This window comes from Hippopotamus amphibius, chromosome 1, assembly GCF_030028045.1.
Source record: "Hippopotamus amphibius kiboko isolate mHipAmp2 chromosome 1, mHipAmp2.hap2, whole genome shotgun sequence".
Taxonomy (NCBI): Eukaryota; Metazoa; Chordata; class Mammalia; order Artiodactyla; family Hippopotamidae; genus Hippopotamus; species Hippopotamus amphibius.
Window position 1 is genome coordinate 200,347,785 of NC_080186.1, and position 21,812 is coordinate 200,369,596.

At 39.7% G+C, this 21,812-nt stretch overlaps 1 protein-coding gene across 1 annotated transcript in view; it reads right to left on the reverse strand.

Moving 5' to 3' along the window:
- The window catches only part of FAM81B (family with sequence similarity 81 member B), a 53,050-nt gene extending 33,333 nt beyond the window's left edge, over positions 1–19,717 (reverse strand). Inside the window, 5 exon segments of the mRNA XM_057703113.1 lie at positions 2,364–2,607; positions 15,297–15,361; positions 19,127–19,179; positions 19,182–19,229; positions 19,669–19,717. Of these exon segments, the coding sequence (XP_057559096.1) occupies positions 2,364–2,607; positions 15,297–15,361; positions 19,127–19,179; positions 19,182–19,229; positions 19,669–19,678 (420 nt within the window). The 5' untranslated portion in view covers positions 19,679–19,717.
- Positions 19,718–21,812: the final 2,095 nt, after the last annotated feature.

Sequence of the window (21,812 nt, forward strand, 5' to 3'; positions counted from 1 at the left end):
AGACCAGAGGGAGATGCATCTGGGTATTTGTAGAGATTGCCATTTGGTGGTGAAATTGTGAGAAATTTTTCCTAGATTTTAAACTTGTTTCCTAAACTTCCAAATAATTACAATGTACAAGTATTGCTTTTATAAGTTGGGGAAAAAAACAATAAAGCAATGTTGTACATGAAATTCTCTTTTCCTGAATTAAAAATAAATTAATTTTCAAACTTTAATTAGCTGTCAGCTTAAAAAAATTTGTTGATTTAAAACTGCTACAATTATGGTTGATTAAACAATTTTTTTTTCATTTAAAAACCCAAGTCAAGCTTCTGCTCACACTTGGATCTATCTTGCTGGTTAATTTACAAATGAGCTGATCTGATTAGAGTTTAGGTTTTTTTAAAAAAATACTTGAATAGCATCCATTTCTGTATAAATGCTTATTACTTTATAGTCTTAGTTATTTAGTAATGGTAGTTTAATAGTTTCTTCTTCATAATGTTTTAACTTCACACTTACAGACTTTAAATAGTTCTTAATTCAGTTTTCTGTACAGTCAGACCAGTCCTTGTCATTTTTCCCTGTATATGCCAACCCTTAACAGGATTGTGACTATTTCAGGATTTTTATAGTATGTGGAAAATGTTTTGGCTTTGTCTTTTTTCAGAAGGAATCTAAGATAATTATTATAGGAAAAGAAGCTCTTAGAAAGATTTCTAGATATCTGGAAACTTTTTCCCCTCAATGCTAAGAGTATTTTATTGGGGTATAATTAATATGTATTAAAATGTATAAATCAAAGTATATCTCTGGATGGATTTTGATGAATATAATCAAATATGTAACAATCACTGAAATCAAAATATAGAACATTCTAGAAGCATTTGATATTTCTGATTATGCTGTTCTCTTTTCAATTACCAAGAAGTTTTGACTCCTAAATTAGGATCTTAGTTTAGTGTTGGTGTTATACTTGATTTTCTCATCATCTCAAAGGCACTGAGCCATGCGTCTCTTGCCACTTTTGTGACAGTTCATTATGCCTGGATACACCTTTGGCCACTTTGAGAAGTAACATTGACTCTTTAGGCACTGCTGTCAGTTCATTATATGCTAAATACCAATAAAGTGTCTTTTAAAAGCTCACCAAGATTTTTTAACTTTCCACACTCCCTCAAATGCACTATGGCATTATGGGGTCTACAGATAGAAAATAAATTAACAAATATCCTTAGCCTTAAATACAAAGCCATGAGTAAGTCATTGCTGGGTCAATCTCATGGTTTTTGTTTGTTTTTTATCTGATCCACTATTGTATCTGATAGGAGAAAAGGACATTATTATGTGAGGGCATTGCTGTCAATTGTCATAATTCCATACATTTTGGGCTAGATCTTTAAAAGGTATTCTCTGGAACTTTTGCTTGAAATTTGCTACCCCAGATGTAAGAATCTACTTGTCTTGGCTTAACCCAAGTATTTTCTTTTTTGATCAGAAGCTCGATTTTTTCCTTTAACACTTTAAACATCATTCATTGATTCATTTATCTGTTCAGGAAATATTTACCGATTACTGACTACCTCTCATATGCTGTCATCAGTTTGGTGTGGGATTTAGCAGTGAACAAAATGAAATCTCTGCCCTCACGGAGATTATATTTTAGAAGGGGAAACACAATAAACAAATATAGACCATGGTAGTTTGTGATAAGTGCTATAATGAAAATAATGTAGGGTTTAAGAGAGACTGTGACTGTTGGGGTGGGGAGGGGGGCTATTTTATGGTGTGTCAAGGAAATGCTCTCTGATATGGTGATTTTTGAGCAGGGACCTGAAGGGAATGAAGGATACTTCATAGAAGTATCTAGGGGAACATGATCCACCCAGAGTGCACAGCAAGTGCAAAGGCCCTGCAGCCAGAGCATGTTTGGAGTGTTCTAGGAAGGGCTGGGAGGCCTGTGTGGCCAGAGCAAAGGAGAGCGCGGTGGGAGATGGGCTGAGAGACATTGTGGGGGTCAGAGTGGGATGAACATTGCCACTGCCTTATGAAAACCTCTGTCTGAAATGATTACATTAACAGAATCTTGGAGATTTAGACTAAAATAAGCACCTTAGCACGATGTCTGACATTTAATATTAAACAATTTTCTTTGCTTCCACAAAGAGACATTCAACACACGTTGTCTGAACGTAGAATTTCCTTCTACTTTTAGGCATAAATGAGCTGGTTGAAATATTGACCATTTCCCTCTGAAGCAACTAAATTGTAATCATTTGAACTTAAATAATAATGACTCATTTCTCTAGTTGAAAAATGACACTGGTGCTTGAAAATCTTTGTCAAGTAATGATGCCAACATATGGGAGATAAAGAACTACCTCAATGTTCTGGCTGAGTTTTTTGACGATGCTGGTGATGGTCTGGATGTGGTTTTCCAGAAGCTTCCTGGCAAGCGACTCCTCCTTTCGAAAGCCATGGGTCCCCTGAAGACAGGCAGAGATGTCCTCCTTGATGCGGAAGGCTTGTTCAAGGAGGAAAGCTATGGTGCGATCTTGGTTGTTCAGTCTGTCTTCTAGCTGACTTCTCTGGGTGTTTGGAATGGCAGGAAGAAAAGAATGACCCCTGGTCCGGGAAAGGAAACAACATCAGGGGTGTTACAAGGATGAACTGGAGGAGCCAGAACCAGAACTTTCATGTGCATGCCTACTCCTGTATTTTCTCCCCTGAAAGAAGTCTGGTAGGACTTTAAACCCTGCATGGTTAGAACCTTGGTTTATGTCTCATCTGAGAACTAGGTCTGACTTATGCCTTGATCCTGTATCACGTATTTTTCATGTTTCCCAAGCAGGAATTGTTCTACATTTTATCTCCTATTCTAACAAGCCAAGTTGGATCCACATAAGTTTAATGCCTGATGATTCTATACTGAGGAGTGAACTGCTTTCTAATTGCTGGAAGAAATAATAGATCAAAGGCAAAGATAGAAGAGTCAGAAGTTCAACAAAAAGTAAAAAAGGAAAATACAGGGACTTCCCTGGTGATCCAGTGATTAAGAATCTGCCTGCCAATGCAGGGAACGTGGGTTCGTTCCCTGGTCCAGGAAGATCCCACATGCTGTGGGGCAACTGCGCCCTTGCACCACAACTACTGAGCCCGTGTGCCACAACTACTGAAGCCTGCGCACCTAGAGCCTGCGTTCTGCAACAAGAGAAGCCACCGCACTGTGAAGCCCTTGCACTGCAACAAAGGGTAGCCCGTGCTTGCCGCAACTAGAGAAAGCCCGTGCAGCAACGAAGACCCAATGCACCACCCACCGCCCCCACAAAAAAGAAAAGGAAAATACAAAGACCAGGGCTACATAGTACCAGGGCAACGAAACATGAAAATCCCAATAGCTCCTACTGGCATTAGCAAATTACTCCTTCCCTTCACAGATAAACTTCTTGGAGAACAAGTTACTTTTGTTGTGTCTTTTTCTTTATGTAATTTACTTTGCTTACTTTTGTGACCTAGGCTCTGAAGTCATACCACATAACTTTTGCTTTAGTCCATTCCCTAGAAGGAAGTCACTCAGTTGTGCCTGTAATCAAAGCGAGAGGGGTTAGGCTCCTCTTCTTGAAAAATGGAATATCAGAGAATCTGTGGTCATTTAAAAACCACCACACTGTCACAGACATATAACTGGCTTCTCAGAAATATCAAAATGCTTCTAGAATGTTTTATATGTTGCTTTGGGTGGTTGTTACATAGCTGATTATATTTGTCGAAATCCATCCAGATATATACTTTGTATATTTTGATACATATTAATTATGCCCCAATAAAATACTCTTAGTATTAAGGCAAAAAAAGTTTCCAGATCTCTAGAAATCTTGCTAAGAGCTTCTTTTGTTATAATAATTGATGATCCTAGAGTAGCTCTGAAAAAAAGACAAAGCCAAAACATTTTCCAAATACTATGAAATCTCACTACATCCACATGTCCCAGGGGTGGGAAAGCAACTGCTCTTCGACGGTTGCTTCTTCCTGAGGAGCAACATGTGAAGACCTGGCAGGAGGTTATTCTGTAGGATGGTGGAGTGGCTGCCTGTGGTGTGTTCAGCCACACCTACCTCCTGAGTTCACTGGAGGTGACAACACTTCATTGGTGCCCGGTGTCTGGCTGAAATCTTCAGGGAAAGATGAACTCTCCAGCCAAAATATCAGGACGTTTGAGGAGCACAGTCTTTTAAAAAACCAATTAGCCAAGAAATAAACAATCTACTGGATTATAGATTCCTACAAAAGAGAATGACTGAAACATACACAATTTTTTTAAAGCTAATAAAGGTATTAAAAGTGAAGATATAGGAAGATATTAGCAAAATGAAAACAACTGGAAAACATAAAGTAAACAAGGAGAAATACTAGGCGTGAAAAATATAATAGTGGAAATAAAGAAACATAAAAATGGGATAACTCTGACAGAAGAAATAGCTGAAGAATGAATTCATGATTTGGGAGAGAAGACTGAGAAAATCTACCAGACAGAAGAAGGAGCAGTCACACAACTTGGAGATGGCAAGAGTCAGAATTCAAAACTCATGTCTGTCTGACTCCAAAGTCAAATGTTAACCTTTACTCCCATATATTCCTGTCATTCTAAGAGATAATAAGCAGAAGCAGAAGACACACGTTGCTTAATGCTACTGATGTGGCCTAATGGAGTGGCAGCAGAAATGACACACGGAAGTGTCCTCAGGCTTCAAAGCTTCTCTTTCCATAGTTCTTTCTTCTTTTCTCGGTGGTGGCCACCATTATCTCCTCTACTTTTACCTCCTAACAAAGCGTGCATCTTCCATACAACAGCTAGAGTGATCTTTCTAAAAATGCGAAGGTAGAACTTGCCTACTGAAAACCTTCTGATGTCTCCTCCATTCTCTGGAAAGAAAATCCTGGCTCTCCCTTCCAGCCTCGTCTCCTCCCACCCTTCCTTCCATTCACTCTCATTCAGCCACACAGACCTTCTCTCTGATCCTTACACATGCCAAGCAGGTCCTAGCTCAGAGCCTTGGTACTTGCTGTTCCTTCTGCTTAGAATGCTTTTCCCTGCAGTCTCTTCATGGCTGCCTGCTTCCCATTCTTTAACTATCAACTTCAATATTCCTTCCTCAGACGAAACTCAGTCACTTTCTCTCATAATACCCCATTTCATCGTCTCCAGAACAGTCGTCATTACCTAAAATCATCTTATTTACTTGTTGGTGTTTATTTTACGCCCCTCATCACTAACATGAAAGTTCCCCTGCAGGCAGGCATTTTCTCAAACTTCTCCACAGTTTCCCCAACACTGAGAAGAATGCCCGACACACAGTACGTGGTCAATAAATATTTCTTGACTGACTGATTGCTCTAGCTGGGCTGTTTCCTTAAGGCTCAGTTGTTAGAAAATTGGAGGGAAAAAGTGGCTCCACAAAGCTACAACTTGTTAGAGACTCAAGATTTACAGTTTCTTTTCTCCAAGCAGTATAAAATAGCTTCAGCGTGGGGGAGATTCATCTTTCCTATCACCTGCACATCTGAGGAACAGAGATGGCTCAGCGAAGGGTTTCATTAGTCAGATTCCATCTACCACTCATTTGGCCCAAAAATGTTCTTCTGGAAAATTACCAGACGGAGCCTCGTATATATAAAATCCATTCCTCTGCAGTCCTAACATGCTGACACTGCTACCCTGCATGGGATGTATGAGTCACAGGCAGAAGGGATGAGGATATCAGGCCCTGCTGATGGGGACACACAGCCTAGCGATGGACTGCAGATTAACTCAGATTTACTGTTTTCCTTCAGAGCTGGAGCTGGTGCTTCTCTCGGGCCTCCAGACAATCCGCAGCCTGGATTTGCCCGTGAAAGAGTATTTGATCTCTGTTCTTCTGTTCTCTGCAGACCCTTTTAAATCATGCTGCATTCCTTAGAGTTTGTTTTCCCTTAGGTGTTCTCAGTGTGGCAGACACTGTTGGTTACCTTCCTAATAGCCACCCCTGCTTCTGCCTGATTTGGTTCATCCCCCTGTCCCCCGTGTCCTTCAGTGCGGGGCAGGGGGTTCACAGGCTAATTATGGTGACCCCATTCTTCTGGGTTGAGATGCAGTTGGTTTAGGTAGGAGCATGTGAAGCAATACTGGCCAATGAGATGCAAGGGGAAACCTGCTATGGGGCTTCTGGGTAAGGTTGCTTTGCCTTTAAGAAGAGATACCCAAGAAGAAACTTCCCTCTTCTTTGCTGGATGTAGTCATGTGTGTGTGTGATACCTGGGGCTGCTGAAGCCACTTTGTGATCATGAGGGGAAAGAGGATGGCTGGGAAGAAGGACAGAAAGCACTTGGGTACTTGATGATGTTGTTAAGCCTCCAAATTAACCACATTTTAGATTTTGAATGGGAAGTAATCAATGTCCTTACATTTAAGTCATTTTGGTTAGAGTTTTTATGTGTAGATGAAAGCACTGTATCTGTATCTAGTAACTTACCAATAAAAATGTCAGTTGAAATAGAAATATATCAGTAATTATTTACTAAATGTCTACTCTAGTCCATGTACAATATATAAAGTTTCCTCAAGGAACTTAGTCTGATTTGGTGCTTCTTGTAAAGAAACTTGCATTAGTATCATGGTGGTCAGGAAGGGAGGGAAGCTGATAAAATGCCGATTCCTTGGCACTACCATAGACCTATTAAACATAATTTAGGGGGGTGAGGGGAAGAACAAGAATATGTATTTTAAATAAGCACTTAGATGAATCTAATGTATTCTAAAGACTGAACATCACGGATTTGTTTAAGACTGGTCATGTGAATCATGACCAGTCTTAAAGGCACAAAGGCAGTCTTAAAGAATATATAATGAAATGCTTTAGTGTGAAATGTGGACTATGAGCTTTCAAATCATGTAGATATTCAGAGGCAGCTTGGCAAGTTGGAAGGCAAGGTAGACAGAGGGTAGGATACAGGTCCCACTGCTTACCGACCAAATATTTCAGTACATACATTTTAGACAGAGTTGACAGGGCCATTTTGCTGTATGGCTGTTAAGTTCTGAGATCACATGTAGAAGCATGTGGTAGCGGACAGTGAGACCAGAGCTTACAACTGCACTGCAGTCCAGGCTCACGAGGGTCCTCTGTGCACTCATTCTTTGCATGTGCTGTCGGCTGGTATCAGGATTGTATCCAGAAAGGGGATTGTATCCAGAAAGAGTGTTGTATCCAGAACGTCTGAGGCAACAGACCTAAGCCAGGGACCAGTGGAACAGGGCTGCCATCTCTGCTCAGATGCCAGCCTGTGGTCCTGCCTTCAGAGTTGGCCTCACTGTTGTTGCTCTTTGGCACATACAAGGAAGACTTGCAGGGCAGCACCTAGTGCTGTGTGGATATATTTGCCTGCAACCATGGAACATTAAGTGGCATATATATAATGGACTGTAATTACTTATTTTCTTTTAATTATTAACATTTATTTTTAAAAGTTGTTTTATATTTAAGTGGGAAGTGTTGCTTTTTGAAATTTCTTTTCATGCCTGAGATTTACTATTGGAGTATTATTAATATTGTTTATTAATGATGCTTAATGAAGCACCAAGTGATGCTCTGTTTAGTTCTATTTGCATGATTGCTACAAGATAAAAATAGAGCTTATATATATATTTCCTTTTTTTTTTTGCCATAAGGAAAGAGAAAATTGTTTTCCAAATGACTTTTCTAAACCAATGACTGGAATAACATTCAACACATGAATATTCTCAGCCTTCTAAGAGAGATTCCTGGTAATACTGTTGTTCAAAATAGCAGATCATCCAAAAGCTTAAAAATTGAGGCTTTTCACTAGCAGCAAGATGTGGCTACCATGAATTTAAAAAATTCACTGCTGTGTTAGTCTGTCATATCAGTGGGACTTATATATCTAAATTTGTGAAAGGAAAGATATAAGTGAATATTCCAGACCAGTGTAAATAGAGTTACTAACCACAGGAAGAAGTATTCCTAGGGGGCTTTTTCAGAGGGATATTTGGACTTTACATAAATCATTGATCGTGCAGCTGACAACTGAATCTGAACAGATTTTCCACAGACTCTGAGTTCTATTTCTCTGCAATTCCGTGTGACTTACACCAGCTGTGCTGTTGCTGGCAGATGCATTGGTACATAGTGACTCTCACTTCTCTGCCTGTTCTGTTCTTGTGAGTAGAGCACTAAATTTACTTAGGAGATTTTGATAATCATTTCGGCAACTTGTAGTATTCAAGAGAAAAATTTGAAAATTTAAACCCCTTTCTAGAACACGAGAGGGTATAATGGGAGAGAATTTTCATTTCTGTGAGATTTATTCTATGACTAGTTACATTCTCAGTGCGTAGAGTCCTGCAAAAAAAAAAAGTGAAATAAAGTGACATTTCAGAAAATAGTTTGCTGCCTCACAAAAATAATCCGTGAGTGTGTGCGTGGAGTGATGGAGTTGAAAATGTATTTTCTATGGTTTCTCCATCGCTTGTTCCTAACCGTTACCCTGGCAGGTGGTTTTGGTGGTTCCAAAAGCCTCCCTTGCTGAGTTTTACCAGGGAGGAATGCTGTAGGTGGGTGAGGCGGGGCAATTCCAGTTTTAAATAACACATAACAGGAAAAAGCAGCCCAGTGGGGTTGGGTCAGCAAGGGGTCTGCGTGGAGCCGCCAGGAAAGGAAAGGACTCCAAATAGTCTCTTTTGCAGCTAAGAAGAGACGGGAGAGAAAGACTGGTTGTGGATCTTTTCCGGAGACAAGTTATGTAACATATGAGGCAAACACTTCATGTTCAGTAACATTTTCAATAAAATTACAGAGTCAGTAGTGTACCTGTTGTGATTGGCTTTCTGGTGGAGGCATTCAGGTTGGCAGGTGTTTCTGAGTCCCCGGGTGCACGGGGCTTGGTGGACCTCTGGGTTACACAGTGAAACACGTAAATGGCAGCAGCAAGTTGTTCTGACGGTGTTTGGAGTTCTTACAGCGTTTTGTAGTGCTCTTGAGACACTTACCCATGTTACCTTGCTCATGTTGGGGTTTGTGTGTTATTTATGTGAGTCTCCAGGGGAAAGACCACTCTACTTGGAGTTGGAAAACTGGGGGTTCAAGTTCTGCCTCTGCCACTTAATATCCTTATATTAAAAGAGAGCTCCTCATGTGTCCTATGGAGATGACTCCTGCCCCACCTAGTTGGCTGAAGTTTATCCATTTACATAATGTATCTAAACTGCTTTGTAATGTCTACAAGGGTCATACACGTGTGTTCTTATTATAATTATTACTAATGATTAGATGGCGTTATGGGCTGAACTGCGTCCCCACAAAAAGATACGTTGAAGTCCTAACCCCTAGTACTGTAGAATGTGACCTTAAAGGTCATAGACGATGTGATTAGTCGTACCTACTGAGGTCACACTGGGGTTGGTGGGCCCCTAATCCAGCATGACTGATGTCTTTCTAAGAAGATGGCCATGTGGAGGCAGAGGCATGAGGAGAAGACCATGTGAAGATGGAGGCAGAGACTGGAGCCACGCATCGACAAATCAAGGAACACCAGGGGTTGCTGGCTGTCACCAGAAGCTAAGAGAGAGAAGTGGGAGAGATTCTCCCCAGAGCCCTCAGAAGGAATCAACCTGCACACAACTGGAGTTCAGACGTCTAACCTCCAGAAGTGTGAGACAATAAACATCTGCTGTTTCAAGCCACCCAGTTTGTGGTACTGCCTTGTGGCAGCCCTAGGAAAGTAATACAAGTGGTAAATTATTTGAGGGGAGTTTCCAGCCCAAGAGAAATGTAAGGAATTTATTATTATACTGTTTTATTTCTCCAAAATGTCTATAGTCAACATAGCACTTTCAAAAACATTATTTCATTTCATCCCCACAACTAGTCCTTGGCATAAGTAAAATTTTTCTCAATGTAGGTGGAAACCAAAGCTTGGAGATTATCAGTAATCCAGCTGGGAAACATTTTAACCTGCCTCTTTGACTCTTTTACCTACATCACAGCAGCTTTGTTTAGACCAATTAGTAGTTCTCCCTGTTATATATGAATTTTTCTCAGAGAGATAAGATATATTTATTCCTCTGCACATATATATATAAATATATATTTAAGATACATATATTTATATATATAGTTTTATATATATATATATATATAAAACTGGCATATATATTTACACATATATATTCCTCTGCATATATATATATTCAAGATACATATGTTTATATATAATGTTATATATAACCTGTATAAATATAAATATATTCCTCTGCATATATATATACACACACACACATACACATATATGTATATAAAACTTGCTTCCACCATTATGTAATTTTTCACCCCAGTTACCTTTCCTCTGCCTGGCTCACATCTCTCTGTGGAGTCCTAAGGGTCCTCTTTGTGGCCTGCAGGTTGGAGGGGCTCCCTCTCTGTCCTAGAGAACTGAGACTAGCCTCGGCCCGACCTCAGCATAGTTTCACACTTGAGCAACTCTCAGGTGTGGTAAGAATTCAGTCCCTCCTGGGGTAGGAGGGACTGAGCTTCATGCGGGCAGCGCCTGCCCTGACTGAAATGGGGGTGCTGTGAGTAATGCCCAATTCCTGTAGCTGTGTCCACCCACAGCCAGAGTCTTGCCCATCCCCGGGAGGGTGGGATACAGTGAGATGATGCCAGAGAGAGAATAAAAGACTGCACTGTGGCTGAGGGCCGTGCCTCCCAGGCTCAGCTAAGATGCTGTGAACCCAGGCTGCCTACACCCCACAGAGGGACACCTGTGGAGGAAGATCAGGCATAGTTGCATTCGTATTTTCCATGCTGCAAGGGATGGGCTGGAGGTGAAGATGTCCCAAGAGTCCCAAGGTGTCTCAGGGTGTGTGTGTGTGTGTGTGTGTGTATTGAGAAAATAGCTGGTGGGGGGTGGGGTGGATAGGGAGGGGTTAAGAAAATAGGCTTTGGAATAACAGATTCAGATTTCTGTGTTAGAATCTTGGTCTATCATTGCATCGTGTGACCTTGGGCAAGGATTTGACTCCTCTATGAACCTCAGTGACTTCATCTTTAAAATAATGACACGATCTGCCTCTTAGGGTTATTGTGAGGGTTAAATGAGATGATTAACACAGAGTAAGAGCTGGAAATGTTAACACTGAATATGGTCAGTGGGGCCAGAGAACTGTGCGGGGTGGCAGGGGGTCTGCCGAGTAATAAACAACTTGCTAAGAACCCAGAGTGCCCCACGTATCTTTCTCTTCATAAGCTACACCGGCTGTCTTGAGCTTTTTCACCTGGGAGCTAGTTGCCCTCAAAGATGGATATGATATCACAAAATAAAACCCGAGAGATCTCCAATCTCACATGACCTGTCCCGTAAAAAGCTCAGCCGACAGTGTTTTGTCTTCCTTTCTCATGTACCCTAATGTGAAATATCTGTCCTCATCATGTAGCAACAAAAGCAAGGCATCACGGTGTAATAAAATGTCTGCCATGGTACTAAGAAAAAACCTTGAAAATGAATATTTTCCAGACCCTGAATGCCCTATTCTGCTTACAAGTGGAGATCATTAATCATTTATTATTTTGCTCATTTGACTCACTGATAGTTTTATGTACCCAAATTTTAAATACCATCCTTTGGCTGTCAGCCAGACCCCCATCTTCCCAAAAGGTACTCCTGAGAGAATTCCTGAGATGTATATTGGCTATAGCCCAACCTAGACAACTCCTCAGGACAAAATAATTTCATCTTCTTGGCCCAGATAGCATGACAGCTCAGGTTTATACTGCCCTCCTTTTTTTTTTTTTATTATTATTTTTTATTATTTTTTTAAATTTTTTTTAAATTATTTTTTTGGGGGGGTACACCAAGTTCCATCATCTGTTTTTATACACATATCCCTGTATTCCCTCCCTCCCTCGACTCCCCCCCCACCCTCCCCTCCTTTTTTATTCCAGCCCTCTTTGCCCCCATGCTGTTTCTGCCACACCACAGGAGGCTTCCTGCCTTAGCGACGTAGCTTTCCTCTATATGTCCATGTGGCCCACTCACTCATCTCCTGGGTTTTGTTCAGATACTAACTTCTCCATGCGCCCTACCCTGGCCAGACTACCTAACCACGTGTCCCTCTTGCTCTTGCTAGCACAAAAGCTCCATGAGAGCAGGAGCTTTGTTTTGTTCACTGAAGACTCTCCAAGTGCCTAGCATAGTGCCTGGCATGTCGTAGGGGGTCAATGAATATTTGTTAAATGAATAAATGGTTATAACCAGTTTTTGAAGACCAAAGAGCCCAAGGGATGGAAGAGACCTTAGAAATTATTTGATTTGGTGGTGAGAAACTTTTTTTTTTTTTCCAGGAGAGTCAATTAAAGAAAAATAAAAAGTAATTTATGGGCAGTATTTGTTTTCTATTCCAGATGAAATCCTATAGGGGAATAATGTATATTCTTAAACCTTAACCACTTACTTTATTACATAAAAGAGAGTTTATGAGTGTAAATTGTGGGCAGAGTTGAGAAATAGAAAGTAGTGGTGGCTCTGATCTGCATTCTGGAACTGAATTCTGGGTCTCACCTTGACAGAGATAGCCCTTGGGACTCAGGCACTGAAAACCCCACCCTACTTTATAGAAGAGGCAGAGACTGCCTGGAGAAGAGAAGGCATTTTAGGTTTCTCAAGGTCACAGAGCTGATCACAGGCAGATTCAAGAGTACACCTAGGTGCCTGGCCTCCATGCAGTGCTCCTTCTACCAGCGTAAGAAAAAGGAGAAAAAGAAGAAAAAGAAAAAGGTTCTGGTGCTTTTCTGCTGAATTGAGCTTAAGTGAGCATTGACTGCACTGTCATGAAATCGGTGGATGTCTGTTCATTGTGAATCTATAAACACATGTGGAAATCAGAATTATTCATTGCCTTTAATACAATGTCACCATAATTGTCCTAGAAATGATTGCAAGCATGCCGCCTCCCCCTGCTGAGTGGATTATTAATACGACCTAACATTTAGCAAGTGCTAATAGTGTGTGGGTGTTGCTCTAACTGCCTGAGGCTGAGAAGGGCCCTGTACACACTCAGTCTGCCTGTCTTTTTAATGTGCCAAACCTCGTTCATAGAATAGGCATTATCTCTTTTGTTGCTGGATTTTTACTCTTTTTCAGTTGTTTTTATTATTTGTTTTTAGTATTACCTATAAATATGCTCACATAGATTTATAAGGCAGAACCTCTTAGAATATGTAACATATATTCAGGCTGTTTAGTGAGTCGATAATGACTTTTACTTGTGTGAGCACTCTGCTTGCATATCAATACATTTGTTGCCATTCAATGCATACTGAGTTGAAGGAAGAAGTTATTTTAAAAATTATTGTCTTGTATGTTTCTTCTGTTGGATTTGTTATGTCAGTTCAAAGTATCTGCACTGATGACTGAAATGCCCAAATGCTATTTTGCTTTTCCAGTTAATCAGCTACCCAGGAGTCTGCTGCTCTAAGCAGAGCCCTAAAGATTCAATTGCTCCACTATTATCCTCCATTAAATCTATCAACTACAGTTCCCTAGGAATTGATATTCAATGCATCATGATAGGCTACTGTAGGGGTATCAAAAGGCATTAAGGCCAGAGAGTTCCTGCCTTGAGGGAGTTTGCAGCCTGCTCTGGAAGATGGGAGGAGAGAGACCAAAAGAAAACCAGCCATCTTAAGTGGTACATAGAAAGTTTTTAGATATGTGACTTAGAGAGAGAAGGAACGTGGGGGAGATCAAGGCAGAAATGAATGTTGGGGCCATTATGCTTTTGCTTTGAATTATAGAATACTTCTTTCCCTTTGTCTTACTTTTAGTTTCTCTGAAATCCAAGGAGTGGCAAACTTTTCCCTTGGATTTAGTTTTGTTTGTTGCCATCTTCCAGGAATTTTCTCTCATGTCCTATGAGGTAGGTCACCAGCCTGGGCTAAAGAAATCCACTTGGGTTCCTATTGGAATCTGACAGATCAGAAGAATGATTTCTATCCTCTGTCATGTGGAGAGTCAGGTGGGAACAGGTCTTCATGTTCTCCTTGGATGTCAAGGTTCGCTAATAGATCCATTTACAATAATTATCTTTGTGCATACCATATTCGTTGTCCTTAACTAAGAAACAATGCCATCTATCCAAATGTCTTATTTTTAAACATTAAAAATACCTTTCCCCTTGTTTGGTTCCATTTTCTCTAAATTATACTCTCCTTGTCACATAAGCAAATACAAATTATGGTTAGCAAGAAAAGAGGGGCTGAAATACTATGGTTGAACTATTTGGAATGTATTAAATTCAGTTGGCTAAGAAACAGGGAAATTCTTCATTGTGAACCTACTGTAATATTAGTGATTTTTAAAATGTTATCATCTTCATTGTTAAAAGTAATTAAAAAATGAAAATCCAGTATTTAGATTTTTCTTTTCATGTTGAATAATTTCATTTGTTCGGTCATTTTTTTCCTCCCTGTGGTCATGATGTATATTTTAAGATCAGAATTATTTTAAAGGTACAGTGAGTGGGTCTTAGAGAGTTTCCAGTTCAGCCTCTTCATTTGGTAAATGAGAGAGCAAGCCCAGTGACATATGGGAAGTCATGAGTGAAGTCATGCAGGAAATTACTGGAAGGCCTGAGACTAAATCCCAATGCCCTGAAAATGTTAATGTGCACGTTAGACCAAATCCCCCTCTGACATAGTCAAATAGAAACTCAAACTAATATGCCTTGCCCTGTGATCCCGCCTTTACAAACTGGAATTCTAGGATCTTTTTGTGCATGTATCAATTGTGTGCTATATTTCCAAGTCCCCACAGTTGTCCCTATTTGTAGACCTTCCCTGGATAAGCTCCAGGTGTGGCACTGTAAATAGCTGAAGCAAAAACGTCCTGATGATTAATTTATTTCAAAATTTCCTGAGTTTTTATCGTGAAATGTTAGCACATTTATTTGGTTTATTTTGAAAGTCACAGTTAACTATATCTGATCTTGTCGTATGTCATTCATTGCCTATGTTGTGTTATTTTATTCATAAATCTATAGGAACCTACGGAGGTTATTTAAAGAGGAGGCAGTAAAATTGGCTTGTTCTGTCAGTCAGAGAGGAATAAGATAAAGAGGTTCGTCTTCCTGAGATGGTTTGATGCAGTCCTTCTGAAAGCAGAGAGTTAGTTTAGAGGAACTCAAAGATCTCATTCAGGCACTTGAATTTCTAACATAATTATCGAATATAGTAAATAGTTAAAACTGTTGTAATTCACAGACTTACTTGTCAACATATTCAACTAGATCTGTAGAATTCTTGGTTGACATTTTGGCTGGAGATAATCTTACCTAAAACAAAGGTCACGGGTTAAAAATGTATCATTAGCTACTTTACAGGGAAATCTTATCCATCTTATAATGTTTTAATTAAAAGCAAAATGTATGCTATAGATGGTAGATCACCAGCCCAATTCATCTTGCACATGCTCCATTTGTACTGCTAGAGAATAAAACCAAAATCAAGTTCTGGGAAGAGAGTTGCATCTGCTAGAGAGTCACATTTCATAGATTTGGTATCATAGTCCGGAAAAACTTTCTGGAAAAGTCAAATCCGTAGATTATTCTTAGATAATTTTTTAATGAAATAGCAAATGATTATTGGCTGAGTAACTAAAGATGTCCTAGGAGAGCGAATTATTCCTGAAACGGTGAATTCTGTGAGGAATCAGCTAATTTTCATAAACAAAGCCAAAACCGAGAAAACTAGGCTATTCAAATAATTCTGTTTTCTAAGAAATCTGGATGTCAAATTCTTATAGTCAATGAGAAATAAAAGTACAGAGCACAGTTATTTACATAACTTCTAGTGTTAAACATAATTGGCCACATGAACACAACTAATTCAATAAAATAGTACTAGAAAGTTCTACTTGTATGAAAGTTCATAATTTTGTAGCATTTATAGGAAGAAAGAGGTTACCAAGTGTATTCACTATTTTGCTTATGCTCAAAATGTTTTAAACTCTAGTGTTCTTTTATTTTTCTTTTCTTTTTTTAAAGCTCTTTATTGGAGTAAAATTGCTTTACACTGTTGTGCCAGTTTCTGCTGTACAATAAAGGGAATCAGCTGTATTTATACATATATCCCATACCCCCTCCCTTCCACGGCACCTTCGCACTCTCCCTATCCCACCTCTCTAAGTCATCACCAATCATCGAGTTGATCTCTCTGCATTATGCAGCAACTTCCCACTAGCCACCTATTTTTACATTTGGTAGAGTATGTATGTCAATGCTACTCTCTCACTTCGTCCCAGCTTCCCCTTTGCCCCCCCACCCCGTGTCCTCAAGTCTGTTCTCTACATCTGCATCTTTATTCTTGCCCTGTCACTGGGTTCATCAGTACCATTTTTTTTAGATTCCATATATATGCATTAGCATACGGTATTTGTTTTTCTCTTTCTGGCTTACTTCGCTCTGTATGACAGACTCTAGGTCCATCCACCTCACTACAAATGACTCAATTTCATTCCTTTTTATGGCTGAGTAATATTCCATTGTATATGTGTGCCACATCTTCTTTATCCATTCATCTGTTGATGGGCATTTAGATTGCTTCCATGTCTGGCTATTGTAAATAGTGCTGCAATGAACATTGGGGTGCATGTGTCTTTTTGGATTATGGTTTTCTCAGGGTACCTGCTCAGTGGTGGGATTGCTGGGTTATATGGTAATTCTATTTTTAGTTTTTTAAGGAACCTCCATACTGTTTTGTATCATGACTGTACCAATTTACATTCCCACCAACAGTGCAGGAGGTTTCCCTTTTCTCCACACCCTCTCCAGCATTTATTGTTTCTAGATGTTTGTTCTTTTATTTTTTAAGTTTAAAAAAGAGTGCCCAGATTTACCTTCATTTTTATAGCCTCTCACTGAATTGGATTCAGTAGGGAGAGTATGAGCTGTATTCCACATCAGTTAAAAATTCAAGGAAAATATGTTTCTAGGATATTTTTTCTTGGTTTATGTTATTACATACTAGAAGGTAAGCACACTATATTAAGATCCACTACAGAAATCATTTTTTTTTTTGCAAATGCCTTAGGAATGACCACATTTTACTTCTTAATTTAGGGCCAAAGAAACTTAATTGGAAACCCGCCTCCTCCCATAAAACTTAAAGGTAAGATATGTTTTTTATCTTTAATAAGACAATATTAGCTAAGGAAGCTAATATAAGAACATCCAACAAAAGTCAGGGTCTTCTGACCAGCCCACTCGGTGGTGGGAACCAGAAAAAAAATTGAGCTGCTCAGATGGAGCCAGTGAGCCACTGTGATTGTGCTTTAGCCCCTGTTTCTCCAGTGCCAGGTGTGGTTTGCAATGGGTCTGATGCTCTGAAGCCAGGTCTTCGACTAGCGAATGGATTTACTAATACACTGGGCACCGGGTGCCCATGGTATGGAAACCATTCTGACTCCCTAGAGAACAGGATTGGTCTTCTGCCCTGGTTCATGTTTTCACTCTGGATTCCGGCTGGAACAGTACTGTGCCCTGGGCGCCTCACCTACTTAATGCCAGCTCTTTCCTTCTCTCTTCTCCTCTGCTATCTGCTGGCCTATGGGAGATTGTGGGTCGATCCCTGGCCTTGTATGTTCGTCACCTAGTAGTTCTTTGTGAGTGCTTGTGGAATGAAAGAGTGTGATGAATATTGTGTCCAAGGACACTAAATTACTGGGTGACGGTCTTCCTTTCTCCTTCTGAAGTGAAGCAATTGGATATATATCTATCTTAATTTTATTCATTTAAAAGTCTTGTTTGGAAGACTATAAATAGCATCCTTGTAAAAGCACACTTACAACTCATACTTTTAAAGTAAGAAATGTTAAACTGATAATTGAGGGAAATTTGGAAAGATTAAAAAAGTAAAAGATACAGAAAAAAATTCTCTTTTTTACATAATTCTACTATCTAGAGCAAAAACTGTTAACACTGTGGCATATTTATTTCCTCTTTGTTCAATTTTTTGTGTATCTAAGGCTAAATTTTTATACTTTTGCTAATTGAAGGTAGGAGTCAGCTATTCCATTCTTCTCCCTACAGACCAAACATAATTATATCAAAATTGTCTCACAAACAACTTTGTGATTATTATGGGACATTTTACACGTATTAGTTTTCATCCGTTTCATAATAATGCTTTATGGCTTAATGGACGATAAAATACTTTCACATATATGATGTGATTTTATTCTTGAAACAGCTCTGTGAAGTGGGAATCATTACCTTTAACTTATGGATAACAATAGTTACCTTAAGGAACTGAAATTCTTCTTTATTATGGAAAGATTTTAAGATCATTTTTTTATAGGTGAGAAATCTGAGGATCAGAGCAGCACAGAACTTGCTCATGATCATGTTGTTGGTAATCAAACCGAGTCCTTCCTACCTGCTCTGTCCTCTACCGTAGCGACTCATTCAGACTCCACATCTTTATATGGCAGGCCTAACTAGCTCATTTCACAGAAGAGGAAACAGAGAGGTTAAGTAATTGTCCACGTCACGCAGCCAATATGTGGTACAGCCAATAGATACCAAAAATCAGTGGTTGATATTGTGCTAGCTTTCCAGTCCTCTTCCCATCACAAGAGGCTGCATTGCTGGTCCGGTGTTTGTGAATCACAAAGTAAAGTCTAAAAGCACTGCTTCTTTGAATGTTCTTTTTAATTAATGGGGAAGATATGACAAGCACACACCAATAAAAATTCTATTTAGCTATTCTCTTTTTCATGTTAGAGATAACATCTACAATTTGAGTTTATCAGAGCTTCTTTTAAAGCTTCATAAGAATAAATAATTATCAAATTTTTGTTAATTTTTAGCTGCACGTATTAAAAGTCAGTCCAGTGGGTGTATTGACAAAATGAGATCAGTTTTCTTTGCAGCTTGTGCTGGCATCAGTCACTTTTTCAAAGCAGAACAAACAAGAAATGTAGGAAAGTGAAAAGAAAAGCAACTCTTCCAGGACCGCTTATATCTTTCTAAGCAACATTAAGCTTTACAGAAGCTGAGCAAAACATTCTATTTTGAATATGAATATCTAAAAGTACTTGCTTTCTTTTCTTGGTCACTGGCTGAGCCAGGAAGGGGGCCATCAGGTTCATCAACTGTTCCTCAGCCGTGGCAATCGGGGAGGCACTTTTGTTTACATCCGTATCTAGGCAACCAGAATGCTGAATCAGATCAGGAACTATGGCAAGTGAAGTTTTGCAGTGGTGGTGATCTTTTATTTATTTTTTTAAATTGAGAGCAGTTTCTGTACATACAGTGAAAATTTAAAGGGAGGCTTCCAATTTATTTTACACTTCTTCCCTTCCCTCCTCCCCACCCCAATTCTCCCCCAGGTCCTCATCACACCTGCAGAATAGCTTAGCACCTCAGGTACTGCCGTGAGACAGTCAGGAAACTGTTAAGATGCACTCATTTAGATCAAACTGTTCTAAAATAATAGGAAATGATTCCTCATCATATTGTGCTCAAGCCATCTGAGGATCTTCTTTGGGATTTTTTACCTTGTTTGTATGTAATAGGAAATATAAGTAACATAGCCGAGTACAAGAAACTTAGAGTCCCTGAGTAATCCATGAGATAAATACCTGAACTCATGGTGCTTGATTTCCTGACTTTGTTTTTTGTTGATTGGATGTTTTTTTGCAAAGGGAACAGAAGTTTTTTTATTTTCTCTCTCAGAAAGCCAAAGTACTAAGGAATCTCTATCGCATCTTGACTAAAGTCGTCATGTTTCTGGGGAATCTTTCAGGGGCGGACCAGCAGCATTGTGACTGCAGGAAGGATCTATGATGTCAGCGGGGTTGGTTCTCACACTTTAAGTTGTCGAGTCGCTGGATTTAGGAGCTTCAAGTGTTTTCCTTAATGCTCATTATTGTAAAAATCACTAGGTCCTTCACTACCTTTGTCTCAACAGATGGCAAGTGGTTATTTTTAAACTGATATTTCACACCCTTCCCCTGATTTCACCTGCACAGTTTGAGAAGAGACCAGTTTCCATCAAATAAAACAAAGAAAATGAGACGCTGCTATACTGTGGGATCTTCCTCCAAGTATGCTAGTTAAGGCAGCTAACTCTTCTAGGCCACTAGGGGGAGCATCACAAAGAATGTAGCAATGACAGGTGGGTGGGTGAACTTGGGCTTTGTAGACAAAATTTTGTTCAGTTATTTGGCTTGTTTCAAAAAGGTGTGGATTGTTTTAGCTCTGAAATATTTTCCTGAGTTTTAAAATTAGAACTTACTTATCTTGCTAATACCATTTGGCCCTCATATACAGAAATAATGTTATTGGCTGAGTTACTTTTCAGATGCTGGTGCTGAGTTTGCCTTTGCTCCGAGGACATGCAGGATGTTCAGGATGCTGAATGACAACTTTGGATCCCACAGGTAAAAGGACGCATGATGTTTGGCTTCAGTGGTGTGTCTTCTAGTGCTAAGCTGAGTCCTTAAAACTTCGAGGTATAATATTTCATGGTCTGCAAGCAGTCTAAAATGTTCACAACACCACTCTAATCATCGTTTTGTAGAGTACCAAGTGAGACCGACACACCAGTGACTGAGAGCAGGTGGCTGTGGGCACTAAGGGAGTTGGTTAGAACCCTGACTCCTCAACCTACTTGCTGTTTACTTTGGGCAAAATTACCTCCCTTCTCCAAGCCTCAGTTTTCTCATCTGTACAGAAGCTAATAATATCGATCTCATCAGGTAGCTGAGAGGATTCAATGCAATGATACACTTAAAGTACTCAGCTGAGTGCCAGGCTGGGGATCCACTAAAAGGTAGCTATTATTAGTGATTATTTCACAAGGTGGCAATTATCCAAGAAACGGATAAAGTCTGTGTGAGAAAGGAAAACTGGATTTGACCTTGCTAAACAACGTCTTATGATTCTTTCTCTTCTTAACTTCAGCTTCTAATCCATAGGATTTGGTTAGAAAAATGGGCCCCCATGAAATGAGAGTCTAACTTGTTTGTTCTCTAAATGGCTAATTGGCTTTTAATAGAACAGTGCATGTAAAATATATGTACTGTTGAATTCCCACCTGCCGAATATGTGTATGAAAATCCTTCCTGGAAGTCAATGCTCTTCAAAGAGCCCTCCTAATCCAGGGCTACCAAGAGTATAGCCTAAAACAAGCCAATTATGTTCAATTTCTACCTTAAACACTTAAAAATGACATTATATTCTGATATTACTTTAAATATAGGCATAAAGGAATAATCTGGAGATGGTGGTCACTGAGGGGGTTGGTTCGTGTTTAGGGTCAGCGAAGACAGAACTGCTGTGTGCTGTTGTGCACTACACAACTCTAGGGGGCGCCATTCACACAATAACAGTGAGGATTTTTATGTCTGTTAGGTATAACAAAACTTTCAACTCGTTGCCTGAAAAATTTTAAGGCGTATGTCAAGAAAATATCTTATTCTAATAAGGTAAGTATACTAGGCCAGTTTTCTCACAAGTGGAAGTAAATGAAGGGTCTTGAGAAAGGGGTGCCTATTTCTAACTCACACAAGAGTGTCAATGGGCGAGTGACAGCTCTGACTCTGGGAGTCTGCTGAATGCTGTGTCCTCAGCTGAACTAGCCTCAGCCAGTGCTGGGCCACAGCGGCCAGTAGTCATTGGTAATGTCCTCCGCGACTTCCTTTTCCTTTCATGTCACCTCTCACCTGCTGCCCTAAGTGCCCTCAGGTCTTCCGTCCTGGAAGGACCTCTCATTTGGACCTGA